We start from the raw sequence: 13,016 nt of genomic DNA on the forward strand, positions 1-13,016 counted from the left end.
TATGTAACCTCCCCCCCTTGTCCCGCCAGTATGATGGCGTTAGGAAGTCTAAGGTACTGAGACAGAGAAATAGGAGAACAAGAGAGAGAAAGAGAGAAAGAGAGGGAGGGAGGGAAAGAGAGAGAGTGAAGGATGGAAACAATGCAAGATGATGTGTTTCTATGCTGGCCATTGCTTCCTTAAAAGCGAAAGAGACACAGCAGGTGGCGTGGTAGGTGTGATATAACCACTTGGGACAGCTCTAGACAAACTATGCGTACTTGTGTTTTGGAAACAGCCCATAGGATAGAAAAAGAAGGGAAAGTTTATATGACCAGATCCCTCTTATATCAATTTTCTTTTGTTGCACAGACTTCATGACTTAAACACCGTTAAAATACCCATTTATTAGGTTATAGTTTTGTAGGTCAGAAGTCAGGCATAACATGACTGGATTCTCTTTGGTGGTATCACCAGGCTGAAATCAAGGTGTTGGGCTAGAGTCCTTACCAGAAGGCTCTGGGGGAAGACCCTGCTTCCAAACTCATTCTCTTCGGTGGAATTCAGTTCCTTGGGGTTCTACAAAAGAGGTCCCTGTTTCCTTGCTGGCTGGTAGCCGGGATTGTTCTCAGCTCCTGGAGGCTACCCACATTCCTTGCCATGAGTCCTCTCCATGGTCAGAGCAACAATGGCGAGTCAAATCCTTCTTGAGTTCCAATTCTTAAACTTCCTCTCCTAAAATCAGGTAGAAATAACACTCTGCTTTTAAAGCACACATATCCTTAGGTCAGGCTCACCTGGATAATTTCCTTATCTTAAGGTAAACTGTACCATCTAACATCACCTAATCATGGGAATAAAATCCATCATATGATAGCCCCAGGGATTATGCAGAGCATGTACGCCAAGGGGGCAAGAAGTTTTAGGAGCCATTTTTAACATTCTGCAGGCCACACCTTCTATTCCTAAGTCTGATTTAAAAAAACGTATTCTGGGGGCACCTGTGTGGCTCAGTCGGTTGAACGTCCGACTCTTGATTTTGGCTCAGGTCATGATCTCATAGTTCTTGAGTTCGAGCCCCACGTGGGGCTCTGCACTGTAGAGGAGCTTGCTTGGGATTCTCTCTCTCCCTTCTTTCTCTGCCCCTCCCCCCTCGTTCTCTCTCTCCCTCCCTTTCTCTCAAAACAAATAAACTTAAAAAAAAAAGAAAACTACTTTAAAAGCCCCTATTCTTCTTGCTACCCAAAGTTACCTGATAGTATATCTAGACCGAGATTGTTTGGAGATGACAGTATATTGTCAATAGATAAGAGATGGAAATAAAACTAAAATTATTCTGTTTCTGTTCCACTTCCGTGATTTCTGCCAAAAAGGATGTTCTGTGAATCCTAGCACATATTAGTTACTTAATAAGTATTTATTGAATGAACTATGGATTGGATAAAGGAGAATAAACATTTGTTAAGGGTAAATGAAAGGCTTAACATAATAGGTAAATAGATTTTAAATGAGCACGTAGCTGTTTCAAAAGAGATTTTCTCTAGTTGCAGATGAATTGCTTTCCCAAGTCCTGAGAGAATAAGAAGTGAGATTAGCGCAAAACCAACTCAACATATATTTGTTGAGTGAGTGAATGAATGAGTGGACAAATTCATTTTGTTGGATGATTCTCTGTCTATGGGACTAGAAAGCCTGTCCACCTCCCCACTCCCACATTGTTAACCAACAAAATGTTAGCTTGGCAGCATATATTTTTTCTTGGTGATAATGTAGGAAACTCTTAGAGATTATTCTTCCTACATTTCATTAAACACTGAGCATATTTTAAAAGACACAATCTCTAAAACTATGTGTTTAAGCAGTGCAAATGAGTCCCCATCAAAACGTTGGAAGTATTTTTCAGAAATATGTGCTTACCTTGCATTATACTGAGCTCCTATATACTATACGTGTATATGTACATTTACATGTACATGTATATGTGTATGTATATGTGTGCATGTGTATAGTATGCATTCTGTTCACTAAATATTAGGTATAATTTTTTCTGTGACCCCAAATAGATTGATTTTCAAAATATCTGGTTATAATAAATCTGTGTAATTACGTATAAAATGCATCTATGATTAATTCAGTCAGTCGTAATCTGAGAAAATCCTTAAACTATTCCTTAATTTATGGCTATATTAAACTATAAATATAATGTGATAAAGGGAAAAGTGAGAAACGCAATCTCTTCATCGCAGGTGCATCTTCTTTTACTGAAAAGAATTACTAAGATACTTTTATATATGTAATGCTTGTCTCATCTTGGAGCTTATTAAGAGTAACTTTGTCATAGCAATACATTAGTAAGTACCAAAAGTCTATCATAAACTGAAGACTACCTACACATGACTGGTGCTAAAAAGAAGTGTTAGAAATACTACTTGTCCCCATGGCATCTACACATAATTTACATATGAACAAAACACAACTAGAGAACAAGATATCATACATGTCTTAAAGTCTGTTAAAAACTGGAAGAACCCTCAGACATTATATTGACCTTTCATTTTAGACACGGGGACACTGAGCTACACAGAGGAGAAATGATTTCCTGAAGACTGCACAGCTGGTAAGAAATAGTAAGAAATCGACTTTACTACATATATTTCACTGATTTGTGGTGTCATCAGTATCATATATACAACTAAAATAGAAAAGATCCTGGCTAGTATGTGATAACACACGGCCAAGAGACCCTGAACTCTAAGATATATACCAATTTCCAAAATATTAGGAGGTGGGGAAAACATCTGAATACAACTTTCACACGCATGTACTATGTAATTTAAACAGAACTTTTACATGTGATATGATCTATTGTATTGTGTATCTATTGGGTCCACTGGATTGATTTTACCACCCACTGAGGAGCTGACCTGACCCAAACACTAAATCATGTATCAGTTAATTAGAAACCTTGTTAACATATACAACCAAAGTGCTAATTGTTCAGTTTGATAGTAGGTGCAGAAGAAAAGAAATAGTTTCAGGTGAACAGAAACCACCTGGAAAGTTTTCAAATTAGAAATAAGAGTTTTAACCTTGAATGGATGGGTAAAATATGATGAGGTAAAGAAAGGGAAGCAAACAATTGAGCAACTTAAACTGGGGTGGGGTGGGGACCCCCAAATGTAATTGTTAAAAAAAAATGTATTCTTTAAAATATATCCATTTAACTTCAGAAAAATATGACACAATTTTTTAAGGTCTCAAAAACAAATTGTAATGTCTCTTCTACAGAAAATAGACAAAAACTTGAAAAAATTAAATATAGCTCCCAAGAATTAAAATATATAAAACTGAGTTACATAAAATGTGATGCAGCATTTGTTTTGTAGCCTTGTTATAAATTCAAAAGGGGTCAAATAGTCTGATAGTGAAGTCATGGTGGCCTGAAAACAAGTGGCCGGACATTCTCTCACCCCCCCCCCCCTTTTTTATTTTTTTGTGCGTTTCTTAGAGCCAAGGATTAATGCAAAAATAAAATTTTGGGATTTCCTTCTTGCCGGCTGTGTGCATACGAAAGAAAAATCCGGAGATATAACGTACCCAGTATAAAACTGGCTGGCTGAAACCTTCAGTGATATCTTTTACCTTCATCCTCAGAATTCCATCTCCAGTCCTTGCAAAAGCAAGCCAACAGAAACCTAGAAGCCCGTTTTGTACGTGTAAGTAAAATGCGCACACCACAGTGCAAGTGTGATCACATTAAAAAATGTGCCCACTTGGCAGCTAGGAGATGTCACTGCAATCGTTAGTACGTGAAATTTCAATCCCTTTGATGAAGATACCATCTTTCAGCGAAGCCCCGGCAGAAAACCTTTGGTTCCTGTTAGACCCCTCCCTCCCTAGTCAACTGCTGGGCTCCATCCGGAGGGAAGGAGGCTCTCCCTCTCCATCACAGCTAAGCGTTCCCAGACCCAGGAGAAACGCTGGGTTTCTGCAGGGCACTCAACGTGCGGCTAAGTGTCCCAGCTCTGCAAAGGGCAGCTGGAAACGGATTTAAAATGGCAACGTTGACCAATCAGCGCCGCCGCGCCGAAGCAGACATTTACACGCGCCTCCTCCACAGGCACAGCGGACCCTGGCTGTGTCTAACTCCCGGCTTAAGGCTGGAAAGTAGGCTTTTTTTTTTTTTTTTTTTTTTTTTTTTTAAATTTCACGGTGGTCTGTATTGGGAGGAAGAAAACTTCTTCCTCGGGTGAAAGTTTTTATTTTGGAATTGGCCCAAAATAATTTTGGGCGTGATGTGTGAGAATCTGAACCTAATTTTTTTTCAGAGCTTTTTGTTATTCAAGGATGAAAAGAGGTACATTTTTAAATGCACTCCACCTTTTTAAAACGGACTGTGGTCATTACAGTGTTCACATAACTCAGAAACAGCCCAAGCAATAAAATTAGGACTTGGCAGAAAGGGAGTTCCTAGGGAAAAGGTTAAATCAAGGTAAATTAAAGGGAGAGTTGGACAATTGGCTCGATTGTGATGTTTAGGAAGCTATGGGGTTCCCGCATGGGGCAACCCCTCTACCCTGCATGGGAGCGCGGGTGCGTAGCGCCAGACCCAAGGGCGGGGGAGACTTCGCGTGGTCTCTAGACTTTTCCGGAGAAAAAAAGCTCAGCGTAGGGGCTGGCGTGCTCCCTGTGCCCGTGTGCACATTGTATGCACGTGTGCATGCGTCTGCGAATGCGCACGCATATCTGCGTGCATGTCGCCGCGCGTGTTTGTGTACGTGTGTGCTCATGCATGGATGTGCCCGTTCGAGTGTGCATATGTGGATCTGTGTGCATGTCTGTGTGTGCGTGTGTGTGCGCGCGCTTCGGGTCCTGCAGTCTATGATGAGGGTATTCCCAGGCAGAGCAAGGCTGCGGGGGGGCCCGTCCCTACTCCTCCTCCGTTTCTTCCCACTCACAGGAACTAGAACTCTGCCGCGCGTGCAGCTAGACGCTTCCTGCAGAGTGTTGGCTCCGCGTCGTGGAGGTGCAGGTAAAGGCCAAGCCCTTAAACGCGGCTCCGGGGCGGTCACGTTCCCGTGCCTTACTAGGACAACCGCCCAGGGGCGACCTCGGGCGGCTGGCGGGACGAAGCCGGCGGCGAGCCGTCCCGGGATCCCCGGCCTGTCCCTTTAACCCCGCCGCCGGGCGGGAGCACGTGAGCGGGGCTTCGGGTGGCACCCGGGCGCCGCCGCCGCCGAAGCAGTTGTATTTCGAACGCTGCCTCTGGCCCGCGGCCAGGCGCCTTGGCTCGGCGGTCCGCCTGGCCTCCCTCCTCCTCATACTTTTCCTCCTGCGCAGCCCCCTCCCCTTTATCCGCCCACGATTAGAGGTGGGCACTCCCCCCGAACCCCGCCGCCCCCTCCCCAAGCACACACACACTCATCCCACTAGAATCCTGGGGCAGGAACTCAGAAAACTTCCAGCCCGGGCAGCGCGCGCTTGGTACAGGACGCAGGAGCGAGCAGCCCGTCCCCCTCCGACTCTCCGGTGCCGCTGCCGCCAGCTCCCGCCACCCGAGGAGGCGCGGTGCCACCCACTGCTCCGTCCTTTGCCCGCGCTCAGTGCCCGACCCGATCTCGGCAGAATCTCCCCATCCTCCTATTGCTTTCCGACTGCCCAAGGCGCTATTTGTTTTCTCTCTCTCTTTCTCTTTCTTGCTCTGTGAGCGCGGAGCGGGGGGGAAGAGGAGGAGGAATTCTTTCCCCGCCTAACATTTCAAGGGACACAATCCACTCCAAGTCTCTTCCATTTCCAAGCCGCTTCCGAAGTGCTACCGGTGACCGCAACTCCTGATCCCAAACCAAGAGGGGAGCCTCCCGACTTCGAACCCTCTTTTCCTTCTCCGCTCTCCTCCTCCTCTCGCTACCTCCACCTCCACCTCCACCTCCGGCACCCACCCACCGCTGCCGCCGCCACCAGCAGCGCCTCCTTCTCCTCCTCCTCCGCCCCTCTTCTCTCTTTTTGGCAGCCGCTGGACGTCCGGTGTTGATGGTGGCAGCGGCGGCAGCCTGAGCAGCAGCAGCCTGAGCAGCACGCCAGCTCTCGCCCACCCTGCCACATTCTCCGGTCCCATCACCCGATCTCCCGAAAGGTGCTGGGCACATTTGGGGCGGCGGAGGCGAAGCGGCTGCGGCGGCGGTAGCGGCGGCGGCGGCAGCGGTAGCGGCGGCGGCGGCGGCGGCGGGAGGCAGGATGAGCGCACGCGGAGAAGGCGCCGGGCAGCCGTCCACTTCAGCCCAGGGACAACCTGCCGCCCCGGCGCCTCAGAAGAGAGGACGCGGCCGACCCAGGAAGCAGCAGCAAGTCAGTACGCGGGCGGGGTGGGGGCACCAGCCCACCTCCGCTCCCTGGGCGAGGGCCCCGCGACGCGCGGCGACCCGAGCGCGGGAGCCCAGTGGCGGCGGCCGCCGCACGCTGCCGGCCGGCCGTGGGGGCGGGCTGCGGCGTCCTCCGCGCGAGTGCGCCGCTGAGCCCCGGGGCGCCCGCGCTCCTCGGGGCGGGGAGGTGGGGAACCGCGGCAGGCGGCGGGAGGTGGGGTCGGGCGAAGCGCGTCCTCGGACTTTCGCTATTGTGCACGGCCCCGAGTGGCGCGATGTCTCCTGGTGACGAAGCGGCCGGGGTCCCACAGTCCAGGGCTCGCCGGGCACTTTCCAAGCCGCTTTACAGTTGCCGGGGTGGGGGCGGGTGGGCGGTGGGGGGTGGGGGTGGGGGTGCAGGGGTGCTCTGGAAGGTCAGGGGCGGAGGGGCTGAAGTCCCGGGGGCCGGAGGCTAGTTCTCCCGCCAACCGGCTTTGCTCGCGGGCCGGGGACTGGCGCGCCGCAGCCGCCCCCTTAGCGCCCTCCCCAAGTTCTCGGTGGCCCGGGACTCGCTCCCTCCCGACAAAGAACTCTTTGGCCCTCCCGGTTCTCTTAGAGCTCTTTAAATGCGGCGCGGCGGCCGCTCTGCTGGCCGCCGCCGCGGAGGTGTCCCTGGGAAGGGGCTATGGGAGAGCCCGGGTCCTCACCGGACGGGATTAACTCATTTGGCCAAGGGCGCGGTGGAAAGTAGTGTCCGAAAGTGTGTACGGTAGCTAGGTCACTTCCTCGCCAGGCGCCCAGTCTCCCTTTGGCCCCTGGATCCCGCGCTTCCGAGCTGCAGACATTAAATGTACTTCTCCAGGGCGACTGCCTGGGGGTTGGGAGGGGACGATCGAGGGGCGCCCGGGACCCCGCGGAGTGGAGGGTTTTGTCTGCGGATGCAACCAATTAAGCGTGCAGCGGGCGCTTGCAGAGCTGCGCGCAGCGCCCAGCGCGGGGGGTTTTGTTCGCTGCAATTTCCAAGCCTCGGCGGGCAGGGCTGGAGCGGGACATGTCTATTGAGAACATTTAAACTCGGCTTCCGCGGGCTTTAAAACTTCTCCTGCGTTCCTTAGCCTTAAAGCGCTCCCTTCACGGCAAATAGGCCTATTAGAAAATAATCCTGGAGTCCCAAAGCTGCCCGAGAGCAAGGTGGGGGGAAATTGAACAATGTATGCTTGCCTGAGCATTTTAGAAAAACTGAAAGGGTTGTACCTTTTTGAAATCATCAAAGGAAACAAGCCAATCTAGAAGCCCTGAGTTTTCCCGCTTTGCCCAAGCGACACTTTAAACCGCGTGAGGATCCTGTTTTACACCTCCCAGGAAGTCTCTGCCCTCCCCCCCCCCCCCACTCTTGTTTCCCACCCGCCACCCAGCTCCCTCTGACTCTATCTCCCATCTCCAAAAAATAATCCAAAAGAAATTGCAGTGGGTTCCGGAGGTGATTGGAGGTTTTACCTTTGAGTTAAGGCAGAGTTCACAAAGAAAGAAAAATGTGTCTCCGGTGTGTTTGCTCCGGATGTGCCCACTGGCGTTAGTGGTCCCACAGAAGCTTGCAGGGAACCGTCCCCAGATTCTCTAAACAGGATGCGAATTTTCGTTGAAGACTTTCATGCGTTTTAAGTTAATTAGTCCCATTTAATCACCGAATCTGAATGAAATGTAAATTGATGATTCACTGGATAAATATTTAGGATCTGGAATATTAATCACCGCATTCTCTTAACCACTTGAGTATTTACTACTTGGCATAGAAGCCATTTAAAGTTTTGCTAAACCTATTGATAGTTTCAATTTCTCCCTCCCAGACACTTCCAGTCTTCCTCATTTTTCCCCTCTTTTACTTTTCTCCAGTCCACCCCTTCCATAAGAGTTTTCTGCAAAGCAACTTTTGGAGAAAATGTTTATTTTTGTCGAAAGATATTTAAATGTAGACTGGAGACCATGCCTCCAACTCCAAAAGGAAGTGGAGAATTGAAGCAATTATCTAGATAATTCAAGCAAAACCTCCCACAACAGATTTACCATAATTATTTGGAAATTTTAGGGGGAACGGAGCTATTTTGAGTTGAAGATCTTGGATAATTGTTCCAGTACTTCACTCAATGTGTTGATTGAGTCACAATTGATCTGCAATGCGGATATACAGAGATGATTAAAAACCATCTTTCCAATATGGAAGATCGTTGAAATACTTACGCTGTTAGCTTCATACTTCTGTTGTTTGAAATCCTAGCACAACGGATAGTAGCATACGTGTAAAATATTTGTAAGTTGCCAAATGCATGACCACTCAAATTTTACACCTTAAAAACGTGTAACTTTCTCTCTAGAACCTGCAACCTTGTCGGCCTTTGTTACCTTCTGGAGTTGAAACAGACCCTACTTTTCACAGGCAAAACAGAATTTCCTTTTTGAACCCTTGGATTAAAAGTAGAGTTATTTCCTCTTTCTGTAAACTCAGTACCATCATCATTCCATTTATGCTCTTGCTGAATGTGTTCCAACAGTGCTTTTGAGCAGCACGTGCAGAAAATATAACTCTAGAGTCAGGGTCAATTTCTTTCAGACATTCTTCCACAACAGCATTTTTTCCCCCCCACACTTAGGAGCCAGCCGGTGAGCCCTCTCCTAAGAGACCCAGGGGAAGACCCAAAGGCAGCAAAAACAAGAGTCCCTCCAAAGCAGCTCAAAAGGTGAGATTTCTCAAGTCAAGTCTCTCCACCTTCTCCATGACCACATGAGCTTCCCTGTAATTTTCCCATTCTAGATGCAAGCCTAAGGATTTGTCCCAACTGGGTAACCCAAGACTCATCTTCCAACTGTGCTATTTCTCAGCAGAGTTCGATTTCTAAGCAATTGCTTAGCATAAAAAGTTTATGAAGATGCTGTTCTTAACAATTACCAAAGAATACGAAGCTCAAAACAGGGGTGAGAGGGTGCGGAGGGGGAGTGGAGAAAGACAGTTAAGATTTGCACCAGCTGTGAAATAGTTAAAAATAAATCAGAACTATAGGATTTGCTTGGGGGTGATGTTTGCAATTTCCTTCAAAAATAATAAAGATGAATTTACTTTGTGCTCATTTACATGATTACTGCAAAACCAAATCCTTCTATGAAGTTAAGTACTTTGCCAAATGGTAATTAGAAGTAGATCCAATTGTGGAATACTGGAAAAAAAATTTTCATGAGTTTTACATATTTAAATGTGATGGTCAAGTATGCTGCTTGTTGCATAGATCATAATCTCTCAAAATGCCTTTCCATCAGGTGATATAGAAATGCTCTAACTGGGACAATGAGAATTCTTTTATACAAGTATTTGAATCATTCATTGTATATTTTGGGGGCAGGATAGAAACCAGTGAAGTATAACTTACAGTGTTTTTATTTATAAATTTTAAATTGCAGTTTAACATAACTTCGTGTTGGTTGTATTTGAGCTAGCAAAGAGGATATATCTCAGGGTCAATGCACGTACAGAGAAGTGAAGGTAATCTGAAACTCACTTTGTTTTGTTTTGTTTTGTTTTTTTTTAGCTTTACAAATAAATCAAAAAAAGTTTCTGTATTTTATTTGTAGGTTTGTATATTAGTTGAAAACAAAGGTTCAAAATTCAGAAGGAAATTTTGATACATCTTTTTAGTAGATTTGAGTGCATGATGTACAGTATTTGTTAAAAACGACTATATGATCATCTTTGGGGATTAAGGTTTTGTGTGGTTTTCTCTGTGACTGGGCACTAACCATATTATATGTGATAGTTTTCAGTGTTGTAAACTGCCATAGCAACCAGTGATACATATAAAGTTATTTAGGGAGTAACTATGAGTTCTTGTCTGTTTCATTTTAACAATCTTGAGCAGAGCTGACGTGAAGGAGCAGATATCTAATGTATTTAAATATAACTGCTTCACAGAGGGAAAACTTAATTGTGACTCGCATTTGGTCAATAAACTTTGAAGTAGCTCTAAGTTACCTTGTCATTTAGAACTGACAGCACCTAATCTGATATTTCTAACAGGAATATTTCCTATTTGTTACATTATTACCTGGTCTATTAAGTTAGGTAACATGGGCTAATTTGACAAAGGAGTTTTTTAAATGCTGTGTAAAGTGTGGGGTTTACCTAACTGAATTTTACTGTAATGAAATGGCGAAGGAGTATCTTGGTAGGTAGCGAACAGACATTGAAAGTCTGATGTAATTGCTCTGAAAAATGCATCATTACAGCATCTCCCAGGAAGAAATCTGTATATCTCATCATAAATAATTTATTTGAAATTTAAGACAAAAAAAGGGAAAATGAACCTTATCTTTCCGATTTCACCTTATTACATTTTTTTTTCTGAATGAGTAAAGAGATACTTCTGTCTCCTTCCCTTCATCTTGAAAAGTTTACCACTGACTAGCAAAATCTTTATTGATAAAAGGAAAGCTGAGACTTGGGTCTAATTTACTACCTAAAGCAAAATAACGAAAAACTTGGTCTCCTCCCAAGTAAGATTTGATTGATTTTCAGTCCTTTTAATAATAGGCGTTTACAGATGATCCCGCTAGGCTGCTTATCTTTCTGATGCTTCTTCATGTATATGTGTACATTATATGTGTACATTGTTACAACTTCTAAAACAGAAGTAGGTTTTCTTTTTCCCAGAGAAATCTTTCCCTGAAATCTTTCATTCATCCAGGTAAAATTATTTTTCACACAGTTCTGTTGTAAAAGTCCCTTCTAGTAAAAATGAGTAAATATATTTGCCCATAACATGACTGTTCTGTTTCTTCAGTTTTATAAATTACGCTTCATTTGGAGAAGATAATACTTGGCAAAATAATGAATGACATTGATGAATTGTTCATGGCATGTGTAAACTTAAGGTATTTTCACTTTCAAATCAGTATTTATTGAGTTTGCTACTACCCTATGTAAGCATGATTTTCAAAGTATATTTGTTTATCAGACATACATTGTATTCTGAGAAGACATGTTTATCAGGATTTTGAAAAGCAATCTTTTTTCGAAAAAGTTCTGTTGTTCGTAACATGTAAGATAAACATAGCCTGCTAGACTGACCACAGTAGATATAAGAAGTCTCCTAGGATTAATAAATTGGGTATTCTCGTGCAAACTGAGACTCATCCAAATGAAAAAGAGGAAACAAAACTGGTAAGCATATAAGAGGACAGAGCTCTAAAATCAGAGAAGACACAGTGGACACTGGAATCCTGATGATGTTGTGTGTTTAAAATTTCTTGTTGCTTGGGTTTCTTTACTTACAAAGTTTGTGTTTGGACTCAGTGACTGGCCTTGGGGCATTTGAAAACAAAACTGCTTGTTGGGAAATTAGCAGTGTGAAACTTGACAATGCACGCTGAACGTGGCAAGACCAAGTGGACAACTCCTAAATTAGCCATCACTTTAATTTCAGGCCATAGTCAATATAAAATTGATTTGTATAATGTGTAAAACAAACATTTATAAAGATACAATTTGTTATGCTTGGAACTTGTGGAAGAGACAATAATGATTCTTCACTCTGCTTCTATTCCATTATGACAAATTCCCATGGATGACCATCATGTAGCAATTGCAATCATTGCTGAGAACTCCAATCTGAGTGCTCAAAATGTGTCCCGGAACCAGTTTCATAGTGTTATCTTAATAAAAGAAATCAGAAGTTAATGTTTTCCTGAATAAATAATTTGTGTGTGTGTGTGTGTGTGTGTGTGTGTGTGCATGTCTATCTTGACCCTTTTATTTATGTTTTAGTGTGAGATATAACTGTGGCCAGTTGTCTCTTAATTTTTGCTTCGTTTTCCTCTCATGTTTGCGCTGGATGGAAATACTTTCTGTGTATTTTCACATTTTGCATGTTTAGAGAAGAGAAAGGTATAATCTCCTGTATGTTTAGGGTTTTTGTTGTGGGTTTGTGATCATGAGAGAATACTGGAGGGGCTGTCAATCATTTTCCAGTGTTCAAGGTCATAAGTCAAGTTCATCTGTAAGCCTCAAGGCAATTCTCATTTGGGTACTTTCAAGAAAACACTTTCTTTTTCTGAGATTGAATTAAACTGTAATAGAAGGAAATTGCATATAAAAAGATCTCAGGTGAGAGACAGCCCCACTGCATAGTGTCATAGATTAGCTTGAACTTCCCTTTGACTTTAGGTATAATGACCAGAGCTAAAGAACGAGGCGCAGAATGAAAATATCATTCATCTAGGTAACGTATGTGTACTTCAAGTAATGTGTTCAGGTAAACATTTAATTGGTATCTTCCATTTGCTTGTACAAAAAAGGCCTGGAGTGGATTGGATACTGTGAAGGAAGATCTGTGCTTTTTTCAAATTGCATTCTTAGAAATGTGGCTGATTTTTCATAAATGATTACCAACACCAAGCCCAGGTTTTGTGATGAGAGAAGGTAGGTTTTATTCACCATTTCAGATGACTGTCAGAGCATAGATGCTGAGTGAGGACAAGATTTTTTTCACAATATAATAGGCCCAGCTGAAGAGAGTAATCAAAGGCGTCATTATAGGTCAGTCAGGGAAAGTTGGGTACTAGAAGTTGTCATACAATTCCAGCCTATGGTTTCTGTGTTACTAGTATGCCTTAGTTTGATTTCTCTGTGTTTGAATGGGCAGATAATTTCCATTC

At 44.3% G+C, this 13,016-nt stretch overlaps 1 protein-coding gene across 2 annotated transcripts in view; it reads left to right on the forward strand.

The window, feature by feature from the left end:
- Positions 1 to 4,754: 4,754 nt before the first annotated feature.
- HMGA2 (high mobility group AT-hook 2) overlaps positions 4,755 to 13,016 on the forward strand; it is a 138,884-nt gene continuing 130,622 nt past the window's right edge. The window contains exons 1-3 of one of the 2 annotated variants that reach the window (XM_060657049.3): positions 4,755 to 5,011; positions 5,990 to 6,324; positions 8,966 to 9,052. In XM_060657049.3, the coding sequence (XP_060513032.1) occupies positions 6,214 to 6,324; positions 8,966 to 9,052 (198 nt within the window). In that variant the 5' untranslated portion in view covers positions 4,755 to 5,011; positions 5,990 to 6,213. The other variant, XM_060657048.3, reaches the window with a different exon arrangement.

This window comes from Panthera onca, chromosome B4 (genome assembly GCF_046562875.1).
Source record: "Panthera onca isolate mPanOnc1 chromosome B4, mPanOnc1 haplotype 2, whole genome shotgun sequence".
Classification (NCBI taxonomy): Eukaryota; Metazoa; Chordata; class Mammalia; order Carnivora; family Felidae; genus Panthera; species Panthera onca.